Source organism: Typopeltis vanoorti, chromosome 7 (genome assembly GCF_054136105.1).
Source record: "Typopeltis vanoorti isolate ZY-2024b chromosome 7, IOZ_Tvanoo_1.0, whole genome shotgun sequence".
In the NCBI taxonomy this organism is placed as follows: Eukaryota; Metazoa; Arthropoda; class Arachnida; order Uropygi; family Thelyphonidae; genus Typopeltis; species Typopeltis vanoorti.
Genome location: NC_143555.1, coordinates 138,048,929 through 138,070,239, shown reverse-complemented (window position 1 = coordinate 138,070,239; position 21,311 = coordinate 138,048,929). Strand labels below are relative to the sequence as shown.

Below are 21,311 nucleotides of genomic sequence, written 5' to 3'. Positions count from 1 at the left end.
ATGTCACATTCAAATTAAATCCTTTCATCCTGTTACTCTAAAACAGATAATTCACAACTCGTTTCTTTCTTAGTTAAATTTTCAACTTAACAAAGGGTTCTCACTACTTCAATCATATACAAATTAGAGATTCATTGTATACAATTCTTTGTCTAATAGAATTGGCTGTATTAATTACTTTATCCTATCAAAGTTCTCTAAAATGTCCTCATTTGCTTTATCAAGACACAAATTCTACCTTCTAACAATTCCAAGACATAAAACAAAAGATCTCTACATTATCAAGTCCCTCCGAAGGTCTATTAACGACCACGTGTTGCTCGGGTCATCCTTCGTCTTTGCTATCTCTGGGTCAGGTCTCTTAACTAAGTTGTTCCTCTCACTGCTACCGGATATAATCTGGTTATGGCTGGAACTACGGGTTTTCTCTGCTCCCTCGGTGGGACATCCAGCGGCTGGCACGATTCTGCATGAGCTATTGATTCTCGTATGGCTCTGCAAAATACTTCTCAGCGCTATCAGGAATACGGCCCGCTGTCCGATGACATAGCACCCCTATCACTCATCGAGAGTCCTCGATATCAAAATCCCGGAAAGATAAAAAAAAGGCTTGCAATTGCCTTATATATTCCTTTTCAGCGCCCTCTTTCTCTGTATTCTTTTTTCGCACAATCCGTAACTTACATCGCCCTTAGGTTGATCCTTCACTTTCCCCCTTGCTATTAGGTGTTGTTTTCGAGGAAAGTGAGCTTACGTCAGCTTCCTCATAAGTTGCAGTATTTGGTGTTATGGTAGGCACATGCGGCAAAGACATGACCTTTGATCTGTCAGTCATTGCCTGTTTGGTGACTTACGATATTTTGGTAGCTTAATAAGACAAAATTAAGCTAATGTTTCCTTTAAATATAGTGCTAATCTGACATAATTCCTGATCTTAGCTTTCTGTCTGACAATAAATATTTCCAATACACATACTGATAGACACTTTCATACAACAAGTTGTGTTTCTCACCTTCCACTGGTAAGCAGGTATTAGGCATTTTTTATTTTTCTATTAAACTTTCATGTTAGATTCCTGAATGAATAACTTGTTAAGAAGTTCTCCCTTCAGGGTCTAACAGTGTAAAATGGATGACAAACAATATTAAACAGGAACTGCATGTGAAAAAGAGGCTATCGAAGAGATATAAGGAGATAGGTGAAGAGCATATGCATGAAGAATATAAGACACATGCCAGGAGAGTGACTAGTATGGTAAGGAAGGCGAAACTGGAATATGAGAAGAGATTGGCCTGAGATCCAAAGAAAATCCAAGGGAATTTTTATAGCTATGTGGCCAGTAGGAGGAGAAATGGAAGAATGACATTATGGGATAAAAATGGGAATAGAGCGGCTGATGCAGAGAACATAGTGGAATTGTTCAATGAACACTTTATTTTTGTGTATTTCATCCTGGAGGAGTAAATTTTAACACTAGAGATACAGGGCAGGTTCGAAGTTTAGCGGTGCAGGAGGAGAGAGCATGTTCCAAATACTGAGTACTCTGGACCACGAGTTTTGAGAAAATGTGCTAAAGAACTGACAGCTCCCTTGACCTGGCTTTTCAATGAAAGTCTGGCTATGGGAAAGGTACCCAGGAAATGGAAGGAAGGTAAGATAGTGAAATTACATAAGGGCGGTAGCATACTGAAGTGTCTAATTATAGGCCAGTTTGTGTGTCATCAGTAGTTGTTAAGATCTCGGAGAAATTAGTTAGGACCGTATACAACATTGGGCAGATGAGAGTAATGTTATCTGTGAGAGTCAACATGGATTTGTGAAGGGGCACTCTTGTTTTAGTAATATGCTAGCCTTTTATAATAAAGTTACAAGAGCAGTAGATGAGGGAAAGGCATATACTGCCATTTTCTTGGATTTAGCGAAGGCGTTTGACAGGGTGAAGCATGATGAGCTGATATTTAAGTTGCAGCACATGGGTTTGGATGTCAGGTTGGTCAACTGGATTCAGGATTGGTTGTCCAATAGGTATCAGAGAGTTGTGTATGTGGGGCAGTTTCAAGGGCAGAGGGTTACAAGTGGGGTCCCCCAGGGCTCAGTAGTGGGACCTATATTGTTTAACCTTTATATCAATGACATTGTCAGTGGATTGCAGGGGGATGTTCAGTTGTTTGTAGATGATGTGAAGCTGGGAAGGTTTATTAGTAATAGTGCAGATGTGGTAGTCATGCAAGAGGATTTGAATAAGCTAGATAGATGGGGAAATGAATGGGGATTTCAGTTTAATGCAGCAAAGTGTAAGGTTTTGAGGTTTGGGACACATCGATGGGACGCTGCATACTCTATTGGAGGAAGTAAGGGAGAAAAGAGATCTGGCGGGGGGGGGGGGGTTGATGATTGATAGAAAGCTGAAATTTAGGGAAAATATTGCAAAAGTGGTGAAGGTAACATAGAGGATTGCTACAGTAATGAGAAAGACGCTGACCTGCAGAGATAAAAGAGTTATCATTCTGTTGTAGAAGACCCTGATCAGACCACACTTACATTATTGTTCTCAGATTTGTTCTGCAGGATTTGAAGGGGATAAATTAACTGTGGAAAGGGTACAAAGATGGATGACAAAGATGGTTTCAGGACTGTACAATTTTGGTTATGAGGATTGGCTGAGGGAATGTGGACTACAGAGTTTGGTGAATAGAAGAAGGAGAGGTGATATGATTGAGACTTTTAAACTGATGAGAGGCAGTCACAGGGTCGACACTGGGGAGTTCTTTCGCTTGGTTGAACAGCGGGAAGGAGTGATGACAAGAGGCCATCCCTGGAAGTTACGAAAGGAAACTGTGAGCAAGAGGGGTGAGGAGTGGTTTCTTTGCATGGAGGGTGGTTGAACCGTGGAATGCATTGCCTGATGGAGTGGTGAGAGTGAGAATAGTCGATGAGTTTAAGGAGTGGTATGACAGATTTTGTGTTTCCTAAGAGGGCCCTCCCATGATGAGTCTTGATAGACTTGTTTTTCCTAGGAAGGACCTCCCACGATGAGTCTTTTGACTCTTCAGAGGCCTAAATAATAATAATAATAATAATATCAATACTTGTGAATGACTTTAAATGGCAAATGGGATACCAATCTGCTTAATGGAAATCTGAATTGACTGAAAAAGGAATATGTTTGGTCTCCAAGGTAGGCTTCCAGATTATCTAATGCAAATCCACTCATGATATTAATGTACAAGTTTACAACCTTTTGTGGGTGGGATTTATTTTCAAAGAATAAAATGAAAAAAAAAGTAAATGTGTTTTACCAAATATGTTTTCTATGGCTTGGCTAGAGGTAAAAGGATGAATCAAAATCTTTTAAGAGTCTTTATCTTTCACTATGGCTAGTCAATTTTAATAGACATGTTAAATGTTTACATATATACAAAAAATGTATAGAATAAGTTTTAGTAGCATCACTATGGTATGTTCATGTATAACTGAAATTTATATTTTTCAAAATTTTAAACTTATTAATTGATTATTATAGCCATACCTGTTCAACCATGTCTTTGGGAAGCTGTTCCTTGTTGTCCATACTAAGGATTGCCTTACAGATTTCATCATTAGTCAACCTCAGTTTAGATAAGAGTATTGTGCAGTTTTGAGCTCGTCGACCATCAATAACAGAAAGTTCTCTTGCTCTTGTTGCAGCTCTTGTTATCATAGGTATGTCTTCTACTGATCCATTACACTGTAAAAAATGTCAACATTAATTAATTATTATTATTATATGGGCATATCCATGGAGTCTGAAGATTCATTGCAGGATGCCCACATAACCATTATTCAAACAATACCATTCGTACTTTTTTTTCATAAACTCATTCATTGACAAAACACAGTCCACACAGTTAGCCTAGTGGCTATGCACTTCACAACCATATACCTGGGGAAGGAGTGTCCTGGGTTTGATTCCTGTCGCCGTGGACAGCAGGTTTTTTTCCCCCCAGTTTATCTGGGGTTTTTCATCCCGCAAGCAGGCAAACCGGCCCGTGAACACGGATCTACAGCCATAAATACTTAACCTCCCATGGGGGGGGGGGCTCAACTAGCCCCAATAGGGACAGGGGAGAAAAGGGAGGAAACTCCATATGAATAAATAAATAAATTGACAAAACACAACTGCTTTTCAGTCATTCATCACTCTGCAAGCTAATCACTCTGCATCTATCCAAAACTCCTCAGTAAGTTATATGTTTTTATCATACTCTCTTTTTGACCTATCAATTAAATTTTGTAATATACAAACCTTCAATCTATTCTTATAGGAAGAAATCCACAGATGTGCCACTTGGTCTGCCTCTGAATGCCCTCTATTCCCTCCTCTCCCAAGAAACCCAGATGACCAGATTTATGCATAGTAGTCCAGATGTGATCATATCAAAACCTTATAAAGAGAGATAATAAATTTGTATCTGTACTTTCTTCCTTCAACTCCCAATGAATCTTTGTCCTATTCTGCACTATATTCCCTAATTTCCAACTTGTTTTCTATGATCATCCCAAATACTAGCTTCATCAGTCTCTTTAAATGCAGTCCCATCAATGTAATACATAGCTATATAATCTCTATATTTTTTCATACTGAACCAGCAACTATTATCCTTTGCCCATACTATTGGACTATCTAAATCACCCTGCAGGATCTCTATATCACAGTTATTAAGAATTATATGAAGAGAAAAGAGTACTTTTTTGTGTGTGTGTGTGTGTGTGTGTGTGGGAAGAATTAGAGATAGAATAGATGGAGCTGTATAAAAGATATGAGCTGCATTTAATTGGATTTTGATGCAGGTCAGCTGGAGAAACTGTTGCTATAAGAGAAAGTAATGACAGAAGTAAAAGAAAGACCTGAGAAAGCAAGAACTAATGTGGAAGAGCAGGAGAGTAGGTAGGAGAGAGCTTGTGAATGGACAGGTGAGTGGCATGAGTGAAAGAATGAGAGTGAAGAACACAAGAGAGGCAGGGAAATGGTGTGTGTGTATAGGGGATTTCGAGATGGACAGGGAGATACTGAATGAGAAATGTGGATAATGGATACAAGAGTGGATGTGCAAGTGTGCAAGACACGGTTGATATGCCCAAGGACGTGGAGGTGACATTTAGGTCAAGGAGAGATGGAAGGTTAGTGATGATAGAGATGAATAGCTGGGGGGGGATATGAAGAGGGAAGGGTCATATCTGAGAAGTGGGGGGGACAGTAGGACTTGTTATAAGCCAGAAATGAGCTAGTGTGTATGTTTACGAATTCCAGAAATACACGGAATAAGAGGAATGAAATTATAGTGTCGATACAATTTCATTTACCCCAAAATTATGGAAATAAGTGAGACATGTTTGGACAAGCATGACATTCTAACAGGAATGGAGATGGAGAGATATGTTAAACATGTGGGAAGGCTTATGTATTCATTGTGCATGTTAATTAATTTTAATGGTATAGATGCGAACATAGCCTGAATATAACTATTTATTAACTTACTACTGATATTTTGCTGGTATTCTATCCAGCATCTTTTGAACAATTGTAATGTGCAACACAAGGACTAAAGTCCTAATTAGGGCCATTAGGCTGAGGGAGAGAAAAAAAAATGGAGAGAGAAAGCAGATATTAATTTAGTCTTAAGATGACTGTCTCCTACTATGGACAGACAGGAAGAACTGTGGATATCTGCCTCAGTGAACATAAAAAATATATTCAGCAATGTCAGGTCTAGCAGACCATGTTTTGGATACCCCCTGCATACAGGATCGATTAGAAGAAAACTAAAGTGCTGCACAGAAGCTTTTACAAGTCAGAGAGGTTGTTCATGGAATTAACAGAAGCCTTGAAACATACTACAAACATCAACAAGTATGGCTATATAAATTTGGCCAAGATTTGGGAGACAGTCATCTTAAGACCAAATTAATACCTGCTTTCTATCTCCATTTTTTTTTCTCTCCCTCAACATAGATGGTGTCTAATTAGGACTTTAGTCTTTGTGCTGCATGTTACAATTGTTCAAACTAATCCCATTGTTATACCGGATTGCAGTTGTCTCGTCTACTGTGACAAACTGTTTTTATGCTCTGAAGAAGCTGGATAGAATAGCAGCAAAATATCAGCAATAAGTTAATAAATAGTTATTTTCTTATCAGTCTGTGTTTCATCTATACCGTTAAAATTAATCAACAGCAGTGATATGTTGTTTTCTGTGAAGATATACAGGATAGAAAGGCAGGATGAATGCTACTGATGGTAGCAGAGGAGTTGTGCCCATCCAAGGTGGAGATGCAAGGAGCAAATAGTGGCAGCAGTTTTGAAGCAGTAAGGTGTGAGGTGGAGGTGAACAAGATGAATTATTTAGTTGGGTGTTACTTTAGATGGTAACGTAGAGAGCAGTGAGAAGGAAATGTATAGGCAAACTTGTCTGGATAATAAGAAAGGGTTGATTTTAATTATGGTAATATAGACTGGAATGAAGAGATATTATGTGGAGGAAAAAGAATAACTTTCTTGAGTGTTTGAGGGACAGTATCTTAGGCAATACATAACAACGGGCACAGCACGATCAAGAGTCTTAGATTTAATTATCTCATCAAAAGATGTTATTTAACATCTCCTTTACAATAACATCACTTGGGTAGTGGCCAGCAGTACCAGAACTTTTGTGAAAAAGAGATATATGTGAAACTATAATGTTAATTTACTAAAATAAAGAGCCAAAAGGTTTCAGTTCGGCGATGCAAAAATTATAAAAATCAAGTGGATATTAGATCCAGCATTATTTCAAAGCCGAATGTAGAAACTTGGAAAGTTTCATAAAAATGCCAGTGGGTGTATTCCCATAAGCTCTCTGGTCAACTTATTTTTATGAAACTTTCAAATTTCTCCATTCGGCTTTGAAATAATGCTGGATCTAATATCCACTTGATTTTTATAACTATAATGCTGATGATTAAGACAAACTCAGGAGGTGGCTTGTAGCTATATCATGGAATGAGGAATTGGATGGGAAAGAGATCACTGCTTGGTTTCTACTCAGGAAGTATCTGGCAGAGGAAATGTCTGAATGTATTCCAAATTCAGGAGATAACATAAGGTAGGTGTGAAATGGATGACTGAAGCAATAAAGCATGCAATTATTTGGAAGAAAAAGGAATTATGGAGACAGAACAAGATGAGTAGCAATAATCAAATGTGTGAGGAATACAAAGAGCAAGCAAGAAGGTGATTTGCCTGGTTAGCTAATGAAGGCAAAAGAAATCCCAGGGAGTGTTTTTTGACATGTGGCCAACAGAGGAAAGAATAATTATGGAAGGATAATACTGTTAGTGGCAATGATGGAATGATAACCAGTGAGAAGGATATAGTGGAGATTTTAAATGAGTAATTTATTAAGATATTTCATCCTTGTGAAAGTAACATAACGAAGTGGGAAGGAAGAAGGAACACTGATGATGAGTGAGTATGAGGTATGTGAAGCTGAATATGGGGGTGAGGATTAGGTTTTTTTGTGTGCAGAGTAATAGGCGATTAAAATGCATTGCCTGAAAGTCTGATGAGTGCAGAGACAGTGAATGCATTTAAGTCACAGTATAATGAACTCTGTGTGTGTGTGTGTGTGTGTGTGTGTGTGTGTGTGTGTGTGTGTGTGTGTGTGTGTGTGTGTGTGTGTGTGTGTGTGAGAGAGAGAGAGAAAGAGAGAATGGACCTCCCATAATGAGTATTTTGATTCCATGAAGATATGATGAAAATAATAATTATAATCACTACCACTCCCCTCCTCCCCAGCTTTACATCATCAGCAATGGATATTCTCCCCTAAAATCATTCCCTAAATCATTAATGAAACAGCTGCATCCAAACACACAGTTCTGTAGTACACCAGTAATCACCTACATCACATGGATTCTATTTTGTTACATACACTATTCTTTGATGTAAGTCTAAGTCCATCACCCTCTTAATCATGTCACTCCATTGCAACAAAAGGGCATTATTGATACTAACTGCTATGGAGGCACATTTAAAATTATTTATTATTTAAAACAAAAATGAAATAAATTAAATTAAAATGCCAAAAATTATATTCTTGTTTAATCCTTTATCCAAGAGTAAGCAAGCAAAGTTTGCATGTGAAGTTTCTTCATGAATAGTCTGCTTGTATATATTGGCTAATGACTTCACATTAATTGCTTTAGTATCCCATAATGCAAAGCACACATCCTTTTGGGTGTGTATAATGCTATGCATTATGGGAAGGTATTCAGAGCCAGTTTTGACCTTTGTTGAGGTACTGTTAAAGTGCAGCCAAAACCTTTAAGTAATCTACAAGATAACTTTAAATCTCAGTGAGTTACTTCAAAGGATCGCTACTAAAAACTCATTACTCCTGACCTGAATTACTCTAGGGCAGGAAACTCAGCAATAGCTCCACCCAGTGACAAGCAAAAATCTACAACTGAAGTAGAACCACTTTACTCTCAAGGAAGGAAGGAAATCCACCATCAGAGTGAACAATGCCCAGTGTGAGCGAGGCCCAGAAAAGATACCAAGGTTGGGTGCATAAGTCATATATATATATATATATATACTAGGGGGCTATGTCCTCCTGGCACCCCCCCCCCCCGTGTTCTGGACTGGTAGGCTGGTTCTTCTTGAATTCAGATGACTTGAATTTTGAGGACTCAAAAGGGTGTTCCACCTCCCCTGGCACCCCCCCCCCCGTGTTCTGGACTGGTAGGCTGGTTCTTCTTGAATTCAGATGACTTGAATTTTGAGGACTCAAAAGGGTGTTCCACCTCCCCTGGCACCCCACCCCCCGAGTTCCAGACTGGTAGGCCGGTTCTCCTTGAATTCTGATGACTTGAATTTTGAAGACTCGAAAGGGGGTTCCACCCCCCCCCTGGTGCCCAACCCCACGAGTTCTGGACTGGTAGGCTGGTTCTCCTTGAATTCTGATGACTCGAAAGGGGGTTCTACCTCCTGGCGCCTAAGGTAGCCCCTGGGTGTCGAGTCTTCAAAAGGGCTCCCCCTGGCACCAAACCCCCTGAGTTCCAGACTGGTAGGCCGGTTCTCCTTGAATTCTGATGACTCGACACTCAGGGCAGCCCCTGAGTTTCAAAATGTTTAAAAAACGTGACATACAAATGTGACATAAAAAGGCTTATCATTTTATATATATAGGGTAGATATATATATATATATATATATTTTTTTTTTTTAATTTTCCAATTAAAATTTTTTAAAATTTAATTGACCTTCATATTAAGGTCATCATCTGGAGTATATCCACTCTATAATCTAAAATGATAAGCCTTTTTTGTAACGTTTTTGTGTCATGTTTTTTGTCAAGTTATTTGAAACGTGTTGAAGTTTCAAAATTCGAGTCATCAGAATTCAAGGAGAACCGGCCTGCCAGTCCGGAACTCGGGGGATTGGGCACTGTAGGTGCCAGGCCCCCCCCCCCTTTCGAGTCTTCAAAATTCGAGTCATCAGAATTCAAGGAAAACCAGCCTACCTGTCCGGAACTCGGGGGGCGCCGTAGGCGTCAGGGAGGAGAGTACAAATATACAAGGACAAGCTAAGTTACATTTCACACAGAATTCTAAAGAGACAATGATTTGATCAACGGTTATTATAGTGAAAATATAATATATATATATATATCCACTGTCTATATATAAAAAGATAAGCCGAAATTTGAAACGTTTTTATGTCACGTTTTTTGTCTCTTCATTGTTTTGAGTCAGGTTAAGCCGATAAGCCGAAATTTGAAACGTTTCATGTCCAACAATGTGTTCGTCTTCATGAGACAACAATTTATTGCACGTTTCAAAACAATGGAGAACCGGCTTACCAGCCCGGAAGTCGGGGTGGCACCATAGGTGGCAGATCTCCCCTTAGTATATAAATATATATATATATATATATATATATATATATATTTTAGGGAAAAAATTGAATGACTAGAACCGAGATTTAATTAAAAAGGTTTTAATATAAACACACTACTAGTTTCGGCCTGTAACAGCCTTCTTCAGGTGACATTATAAAAGAAAAAACACTAAACATTGAGGGTTAAAAGACTATGAACAACATAGACAGTCTTTATACATAATTAACATTAAAACGTTGTAGTTGTATTTGAAGCTGTTCTTTCATTTGTTGCATTGTTGGGAGAGTGCGTGCTTGCTGTATCACGTAAACGCCAGTACATGATTACAGCTGAATGACTATCCGGGAGGTTGTAGCTTAAGTTGTTATTTAGATGAACAGGATTGAAGATGATTTCTCTCGATTCCACAATTTTTCTCTCTATTTCGTCACTGCAACGGAAGATGTTTGTAGATTTTTCCCAGCAGACTTTGTGACTTTGGTTATCATCATTAGGATTAGCCGAGAAGAGGATATGACTTGATAATGCACTTGCTCGCTGTCTTTTGTAAGTAATGTCTCTCATGTGTTCTTCCATATGCATTTCGATAGATTTGTCTGTCTGCCCGAAATAAGGAATATCGCAGTCACATAATATTTTATATACGCCAGGGTATTTGAGTTGATGATGACAAGGTTTTGGGTGGCTAATTAAGGAACGGATCTTTGGAAGTGGAGTGAACAAGGTTCTGATATTGTATTTTTTTAGAACTTTTGCTAATTTATGTGAAACAGTACTTATGTAAGGAATAGATATATTGCTTTTGAATCTATTTGTTTCTTCTGAGTGATGTCTGGGAGGATTAAGAAGGAATTTGTTAATGATTTTCTTGGAATATCCATTAACTTCGAAAGAAGTTTTCAGATGGTTTATTTCTGTAAGCAGTTCATTTGGATCATCAAGAAGAGAACGAGCTCTATGTCCCAAGGTGGAAATTATTCCAAGCTTATGAGGAGGGAAATGATGGGATTGACTGTGCAGATATCTGTTGGTATGTGTGGGTTTTCTATATATCGATATTTTTAGTTTACCAGCAGAAGAGCGAGTCAGTTTGACATCAAGAAAAGGCAAGGAATTATCCGTTTCAAGCTCAGCAGTAAACTTAATACTTTGATGTCGGCTATTGAGATGTTCGAGGAAAACCATAAGGGATTCATGTCCATGGCTCCAGACAATGAAGACATCATCCACATAACGTTTCCAAACTTTAGGTGTTAAAATAAAGGAAGAGATAGCCTTGGTTTCAAAATCTTCTAAGTAAATATTTGCAAGAACAGGAGATAGAGGATTACCCATAGCCAGTCCATGATTTTGTTTAAATATATTATCTTGAAATTTGAAGTAACCGGACCTGATGCAATGTGTAAGCAAGGCTAACATTTTTTTGGATATCTTGTCCTTGAGTAATGTTAGGACTTCATCTGTTGGGACATTAGTGAACAAAGAAGTTATGTCCAAGCTAGCCATGATGTCATTTTCATCAACTGTAATATCCTTGATGTATGTAACAAATTCTGTAGTGTTCTTGATAAAGGAAGGTGATTTCCCTGAAAAACTTTTGAGGTATTTGGCAAGGTATTTTGAAAGATTGTATGTAGGAGAATCGATACCTTCTACAATTGGGCGTAATGGGGTGTTCTCTTTATGGATTTTAGGAACACCATATATGCGAGGAATTAACGGATGGAGAGAGCGTAGAGATAAACGGACGTTTCGGGATAATTCAGTTGTTGTTTTTAATAAGTTGTTTGTACGATTTTGAAGTTCACGAGTTGGATCTCTCTCAAGTATTGAGTAGGTATCATTATGTAGTAATTCAATCATTTTATTCTTGTAATCTTCGGAGTTCATGATGACTGTTGCATTTCCTTTATCTGCAGGGAGGATGATTACATCTCTGTTCTTTTTTAAACTTTTAATAGCTTTGCGTTCAGTTGAAGTAATGTTGTCTGCAGGTGGTTTTGCGTTATTGATAATAAAGATTGATTCAATACGTAGAAGGTTAACCTATCTCCTCCCGGATAGTCATTCAGCTGTAATCATGTACTGGCGTTTATGTGATACAGCAAGCACGCACTCTCCCAACAATGCAACAAATGAAAGAACAGCTTCAAATACAACTACAACGTTTTAATGTTAATTATGTATAAAGACTGTCTATGTTGTTCATAGTCTTTTAACCCTCAATGTTTAGTGTTTTTTCTTTTATAATGTCACCTGAAGAAGGCTGTTACAGGCCGAAACTAGTAGTGTGTTTATATTAAAACCTTTTTAATTAAATCTCGGTTCTAGTCATTCAATTTTTTCCCTAAAACTATGTATGTTAACCGAGTCAATGATCATTCTGTCATATATATATATATAAATTAAATAAAATACAAATAAAATTAAAAAATTAATTAAAAACTACACCAAAGTTATATTCTATTTAAGATAACATCAGAGAAGCATTCTTTTATATAGATAGTTTTCTTACAGTAACAATGATGTCCTAATTTAACATGATAATTGTTATATCTGGATTATCTAGTCTAAAAACTAGGTGTCATTAATGAAAAAAAACCTAGTTTTTTTCATTAATACTCTAAAAAACTGGCCTTTGAAGATTTGCTCCAATGAATAAGTGCTTAAAGATGAATTTAAAGCTATCAGCAATATTTTCCTAAAAAATGGTTACAGCCAAAACACTATCAACAAAATTCTCTACAAGAACTCACTAAAAAACAAAGATAAACTAGACTACAATAAACTATAACCATTCTATACATTAAAGGGACATCAGATAAAATAAACAGAATACTACAGAAATACAACCTTAAAGCCACCTTTAAATCTCCTGCAAAATTAAAAAGCTTACTCAACTCATCCAAAGACCCACTCCCTCTGCTGGCCTACCCATATTTATTGCACTTGTAATCTATCACCATATATCTATCTATATAGGGAAACAGGATGCACAATTCCTATCAGACAAAAGGAACATAAACGACAACAATGGTGAAGCTGGCCTTTCTGATTATGCCCTGAACACTTTACATAGAATTGACTGGAAAAGCACCAGTTGTTTACATCACACCAAAACATGGTATGAACGTAAATTTAAGGAACTCCTCAAATTCTTATCAATCACCCTAATCTTAACAATAATGATGGTCTAAAAATCCTAAGCATATGGAAGGCACATATTCTACTACGGAACCTTTCTCCCTAAGAGTTAATCCAGATATAATATAACATATAGGTTATAATATAACCTAATATAACAATTCATGTTAAATTAGGACATCATTGTTACTGTAAGAAAACTATCTATATGAAAGAATGTTTCTCTGATGTTATCTTAAATAGAATATAACTTTAATGAAGTTTCTAATTAATTACTTATTTATTTTATTTGTATTTTTATTTAATTATATATATATATATATATATATATATATATATATATATATATATATATATATATATATATATATATATATATATATATATATATATATATATATATAATGAGCCTGCATGCACACTTGCAATATATATTGCAAGTGTGCATGCAGGCTCACATGAATGCCAATATTGAATAACTGCAGCAAGGCTATCTGGGATGTTATAACAATTGTTGTTTAAGTGGACAGGGTTCAGCAGGATTTCCCTTGATTCTACAATTTTTCTCTCAAACTCATCATCACAGCGAAAAATATTTTCTGATCTATCCGAGCAAACGGAGTGGCTTTGTTGATCATCTTTTTTAAATAACGAAACCTGTGGTGCGTTCATAATTAGAAGAAACACACGTATAAACCACAGTGAAAATTATTTAATTGTAAATATTTCATCCTAAGTATCTTAGGACATCATCAGTACAGTATTTAAACAAAATTAGGAATAACATACAGTTAGGGCGCATGATTACAGTAGAATCTCGTGAAAATGTGCATAACGTGCTAAAGTAGTATAAAAAAAAAAAAAAAAACGTCAATTATTTAACACAATTTTGTATCATTCATAATTAGAAGAAACACATGTATAAACCACAGTGAAAAGAAAGGGAAGAGATCCATTTTCTTCAACCTCCATTGTTAATTTGATGTATTAATTTAACACAATTTAATACAAAATTGTGTTAAATAATTAACGTTTTTTTTTTTGTTTGTTTTTTTGTACTACTTTAGCACGTTATGCACATTTTCATGAGATTCTACTGTAATCATGCGCCCTAACTGTATGTTATTCCTAATTTTGTTTAAATACTGTACTGATGATGTCCTAAGATACTTAGGATGAAATATTTACAATTAAATAATTTTCACTGTGGTTTATACGTGTGTTTCTTCTAATTAATTTGTTGATCATCATTAGGATTATTTGAAAAAAGAACATGACTGGATAACGCAGTTGCATGAGATCTTTTGTAAGAGATGTCTCTCTTCTCTCTCTAAACACACACACACGCACACGCACACGCACGCACACACACACACACACACACACACACACACACACACACACACACACACACACACACACACACACACACACACACACACACACACACACACACACACACACACACACACACACACACACACACACACACACACACACACACACACACACACACACACACACACACACACACACACACACACACACACACACACACACACACACACACACACACACACACACACACACACACACACACACACACACACACACACACACACACACACACACACACACACACACACACACACACACACACACACACACACACACACACACACACACACACACACACACACACACACACACACACACACACACACACACACACACACACACACACACACACACACACACACACACACACACACACACACACACACACACACACACACACACACACACACACACACACACACACACACACACACACACACACACACACACACACACACACACACACACACACACACACACACACACACACACACACACACACACACACACACACACACACACACACACACACACACACACACACACACACACACACACACACACACACACACACACACACACACACACACACACACACACACACACACACACACACACACACACACACACACACACACACACACACACACACACACACACACACACACACACACACACACACACACACACACACACACACACACACACACACACACACACACACACACACACACACACACACACACACACACACACACACACACACACACACACACACACACACACACACACACACACACACACACACACACACACACACACACACACACACACACACACACACACACACACACACACACACACACACACACACACACACACACACACACACACACACACACACACACACACACACACACACACACACACACACACACACACACACACACACACACACACACACACACACACACACACACACACACACACACACACACACACACACACACACACACACACACACACACACACACACACACACACACACACACACACACACACACACACACACACACACACACACACACACACACACACACACACACACACACACACACACACACACACACACACACACACACACACACACACACACACACACACACACACACACACACACACACACACACAACAATTTGTAATATTAACTCGGAATTGGGATATGTTTATATTTATATATACTGACTTACGATGTACTAGAGTTGAGATGATACCCACTTTCTGTGCAGGATAGTGATGTGAGGACGCATGTAATAATCTATCTATGTGTGTAGATTTTCTAAAGATTGAGATTTTTATGGAATCAGATGTCTTAGTAAGTCTTATGTCCAGAAAGGGAAGAGATCCATTTTCTTCAACCTCCATTGTTAATTTGATGTCTTGGTGGAAGTTGTTTAAATGATTTAAAAAAGACTGAAGATTATCGGTGCCTTGTTCCCAGATAAGAAATATGTCATCTACAAATCTCAGGCAAATTTTTGGTTTAAGAGTAGCTGAGGAGATTGCCTTTTGTTTGAAATCTTCAAAAAAGATGTTAGCTAATATAGGAGACATGGGGCTGCCCATTGCCAATCCCTTATTTTGTTTGAAGACTTTTTTCTCATATTGAAAGTAGCCTGAGTGAACGCAATGTGATAGCAAGGAAAACATCTTTTTTGAAATTTTGTTCTTTAAAATATCGAGAACCTCTTGAGTTGGAACGTTTGTAAAGAGAGCCATCATGTCAAAGCTCACCATGATATCTGAAGGCTGGAGTTTTAAATTTTTGATTTTTGAGACGAAATCTGTTGAGTTTTTTATATATGAAGAAGAATTTCCTGTAAAACCTTTTAAGGAAAGCCAGAAACTTAGATAAGCTGTAGGTAGGCGAGTCAATACCATCCATGACAGGTCTCAGTGGGTAGTTTTCTTTGTGTATCTTCAGGAGACCATATAACCTTGGAATGAGTGGATGTAAAGAGCGAGTGGCAAGGCATATATTTCGTGGAAGTTCCGTGGCTTTTTGTAAGAGGATGTTTGTTTTGTTATGTATCTCCCTCGTTGGATCTCTCTCAATTTCCAAGTATGTATCTGACTGTAATAATGCCAAGATTTTGTCATGGTAATCTGTTTTATTTAGCACTACAGTTGCATTGCCCTTGTCAGCTTGTATGATAACAATGTCTTTGTTATTCTTAAGACTTTTTATGGCTAGCCTTTCGCCAAGGGAGATGTTGTCATCTTGCATTGTTAATCGCAAGTATTGCTTCCATGTGAAGTAAACTGGCGTCTGCAGCAGGAAGTAGTGATGCAGTTTTCTCCATCTTAGTTAAGAACATTTCCTTGGGAATAGTTTTAGGTGCAAGGACAAAATTGAGACCTTTTTCAAAAATTTGTTCTTTTGTTCAGAGCTAAAAAATTAACTACAACATCTACAAAGAACCTTCACAATTTATAGTGATACAAGTAATGGCAACTCGTCGAAAACTATTAATAAGCATCTATACCGCCGCCATCAAAACAACTCAGAAACTCAAGACAACCACCAAAGGTTATATCTCCTTACCACACATCAGCTCGCTCTCCACAAAACTAAGAAGAATTTTATGAAAGTTCAATATAAAAACCTGCTTCTCTACTCTTCCTAAACTAAGATCAATTTTAAGCAAATATTAACAGGCTCACAACCATCTACAATTCCCAGGAGTGTACAAAATCACGTGTGACTGGGGGAAACGATACTATGGCCAAACTGAAAAATCCATCCTCCTACATCTGGAAAAACACCAGAGAGACATTGCCTACAAAAGAACTAGAGCAAGTGCTCAAGCCATGTACTGTTTTTAGTAAATACAAATGATGAAGGCCGTCAACATGAGATAAACTGGACAACAACTTCAAATCTTCATATAGGCCATGACAAGGTAGAACGCTGCATAGTCGAATCTAAGGAAATTGTTTTGGACCCTCATCATATAAATAATAACCTTAGTTATAATGTACCAGACTCTTTCAGCTCTGCTATCCAATATTGGCACACTCGTGAAGTCAGCCGCACGCAGATGCCCAACAATAGAACTTCAACACAGACTGTAGCTACAGTTCAAAGCTAACTGAATTTTATAATAGTCGTTTTTATAGTGATACAATGTTTCTTATAGTGTTTTTTATTTGCTTTCTATGTTCTCACACCTGAAGAAGTTGGACAATCCGGTGAAACATGTTACGTTTTGAATAAATTTAACTGTTTTTTCCAGTTCTCAGATCTAAGTCAGTATATATATATATATATATTATAGCTGCACTAGAGGTCATGCCAGTAGAATAACCGTTGATCAAATCATTGTCTCTTTAGCATACTGTGTGAAATGTAACTCAGCTTGTCCTTGTATATACTCCAAATGATGACCTTCATATGAAGGTCGAAACGTCGGGAAATTAAAATAGTTATTTATAACACAGTTGTAAAGTCCATAATTTCTAAAATGAATGCTGATCACTGTGTAATGCTAAAAGAAAGGATTGTTTGATCGTAAATTAAATTAAAAATGCCAAGAAATTAAATTCTTGTTTAATCGTTTATCCAAGAGTAAGCAAACAAAGTTTGCATATGAAGTTTCTTTACAAATAGTTTACTTGTATATAGTGGATAATGACTTCACATTAATTGCCTTAGTATCCTATATTGCAAACTACACATCCTTTTGGGCATATAATGTTATGCATTATGGAAAGGGTGACTATCCAGACTGGATTTGACCTTTAATTGAGGTTTTATCAATGGGAGCAGATCAAGAAAAGATGCCAAGGTTGAAATAATGCAGAAGTCATATATATTCCATATACAAGTAGTGAAAGTTGAGATTAGATCTCAATTCTATAAAGTTTGAAATCAGTCTGGGTAGTGGCCTAGACCAGTTTTGAAAGCATTATACACATCCAAAAGGATGTGTGTTTTGCATTATGGGATATCAAGGCATTAATGTGAAATCATTAGCCACTATATTTAAGTAGCTCGGTCATGAAGAAACTTCATCCAAACTTTGTTTGCTTATACTTGGATAAAGGATTAAACAAGAATATAATTTATGGCATTTTTAATTTAATTTATAAACAATGAAATGAAATAAAAACTTTACTACTGATTTTAGTATCAGTGAGAGATTAGAACATTTGAAAAAATCTTCAAAAAAAAAAAAAAAAAAAGAAATAGATGATTTCAGAAAAAATAACTGAAAGTGGATAGTAAAGGTGAAGTGGAAAGGGAAGTCAATAACAGAATTCAAGCAGGATGGAAGAATTGGAAAGAAATGTCAGGAATTTTGTGTGAAGGCTGTGCAAGCCTGGCTGGCCGAGTGGTTAGCGTGTCTGCTCTCCAGCCAAGAGGCTGTGGGTTTGAATCCCACCATGGGCATGGATGTTTGTGATTGTCTGTGGGAATACCAGTTGTGGTGGTTGGGCGTAGATGGTGTTGGTGTAGTTGCGGTCACAGTGGTGGAAGCAGAGCTGTAGAGCAGATGTCGTCCCTCAATGAGTCTTTGGACTCCCTGGAGGTGACAAATAATAATAATAATTTAATTTAAGAAAGTTCCAATGAAATTGAAAGGAAAAATATACAGAACGGTAGTGAGACCTACAATGTTATATGGAATGGACACACTGCCTATGAAGAAGTCCAATGAAAGCAAGATTAGTGCTACAGAAATGAGGATGCTTCAATGGATGTGTGAAGTAATAAGGAAAGATCAGGTGAGGAATGAACACATCAGAGATACTGTAAAGGTGACTGCAATTACAAACAAAATACAAGAAGTGCTATTAAGATGGTATGGACATGTAATGAGGCAAAATGAAAAATATCATGGACATCAGCAATACCAAGATTGGGAATGCCTAGTAGTTCAATTTCCCATCAATGATCTGATCATGTTGGGAAATTGAACTACTAGTTGGTTAACAGTAGAATATTTAAACATAATGCTATTCCAGCAGTCAGATGGCATGCTAAACCATTTAAGGATTAGTACACTGAGAGCTTGGTTATTTCAAGGACAGATAATTGAAAGAGGTATAGATGTTTCCATTGGCTACAATGCAAAATTTAGAGAATCTGATCAGAAGGTCGAATTCTAGATGACTGGAGTAGAGATCTATAAAAAAAGGGAATAAAGCTGAATGTGAGAATTACAAAGGAATTTCTCTACTAAGTGTTCCAGGTAAGACTTATGCAAGCATGTGTGAAAAGAGGATGAGAAAAATTGTGGAAGAGAAACTTGGAGAAGAACAAGCTGGATTCAGGTCAAATAGAGGTTATCAAGATCAGATTTATACCTTACAATGAATAGTTGAGAGATCATGAGAATATAACAAGGATCTGTAATTAGATTTGTAGATCTGGAAAAGGCATACAACAAGTAGCCCAGAGAAGAGTTTTTACAAACACTACAATTACATCAACTAAATGGAACATTATACAGAGCAATCAGCAATTAGAACTGAAGGAAATACAGGAAGTATTTACTTCAATCGTTTGATGTAAAATCAGGGTTAAGACATGGATGCACATTATCTCCGCTCTTATTCATCATCTATATGGATTGTATTATGAAAGAAAGTGTCATTAATCCTGATATCAGGATTGTTTTATGCTTACTCCTAAACACATCCAGTGCAAGTCTTCAGGGATTCTCTAACTAAATTGCATGCATTTGGCATGAAAATCAGAGATGAAAAAGAATAAACACTATGAAAATAAGCAAGAACATAGAAAAACTTCATCTGCCAACTATTTAGATACGGTTTTTAGTGAAGACAGCAAATTAAATTTGTAAATAGACAACAGAATAAGCAGTATACAAGACAAGTGTTCAAACCAGTTTTAAGTTGTGGATTTGAGAGTTGGGTTAGAAATAAAGCACTTGATCGAAGACTACAGATATGAGGATTCTGAGAAAAATTAGGAGTCTGAAAAAAATGGCATTAATTGTAAAGTTTATTTAAAATGAACAATTAGGAAGGAACTTGACATTGTTTGCATTCAAGAATATGTAAGCAGAGTTAATCTAAGGTGATACAGAATGGGAGAAAAAAGATTAGCAAAACTGGAAGAAGACTAAGGTCCAGGTGAATTGATTCAATTACAAGTGTCATAGAAGAACGAAATGTTAGATACAACAATATTTCAGTGCTGACAAGTAATAGGTTAATTTGGAGGAAAATTGTTAATAGGAGATTATTAGTATATAATGTATAATCCCTGTATATCTCTTGAGGGTACATATCAGGAAACTGATGATGATGATGATAATTGAAAGATCACGGTTTATAAAAAATTTATTGTTTATACCAAGTTTATAAAATTACTTGGTAACCCTAATATACATTATTCCCAAGGTAAAAAAACAAAAAACTTATATATATATATATATATATATAACTGTTTCATTCTATAACAGACTGTGCATGTGTAAAAGGAATATCTCAATGAGTTTTATTTCCTCTAATTATAAGTTGTTTATCAGAATGATTGAAACAGGATCTCAAGTTATTTCGATCAAATCACATAAGCAAGCAGGATTTAAGAAAACGTACTCTATAACAGATTTAAATACAATAAACCAAATTATATATAAAAAAAGTTTCTACTGGGGCTTCTGACCTAATATTAATCATTACCTTCACATGAAGCACCCGATTAAGAGGTATCCACAGGATATTGAATGAATGAGGGTGAGCTGGCAGTCAATGTCTCAGTCAACCAAACTATATTCTGTATTGATTTAAACAAGAAACGAACATAATGGTACAAGA

General features: G+C 36.9%; 1 protein-coding gene across 1 annotated transcript in view; it reads right to left on the bottom strand.

Annotated features, from left to right (window-relative positions):
- LOC150105113 (disheveled-associated activator of morphogenesis 2-like) overlaps positions 1-21,311 on the bottom strand; it is a 575,640-nt gene that overhangs the window by 152,339 nt on the left and 401,990 nt on the right. The window contains exon 18 of the mRNA XM_090396160.1: positions 3,530-3,727. Within this exon, the coding sequence (XP_090252286.1) occupies positions 3,530-3,727 (198 nt within the window). The remainder of the gene's footprint in view (positions 1-3,529; positions 3,728-21,311) is intronic.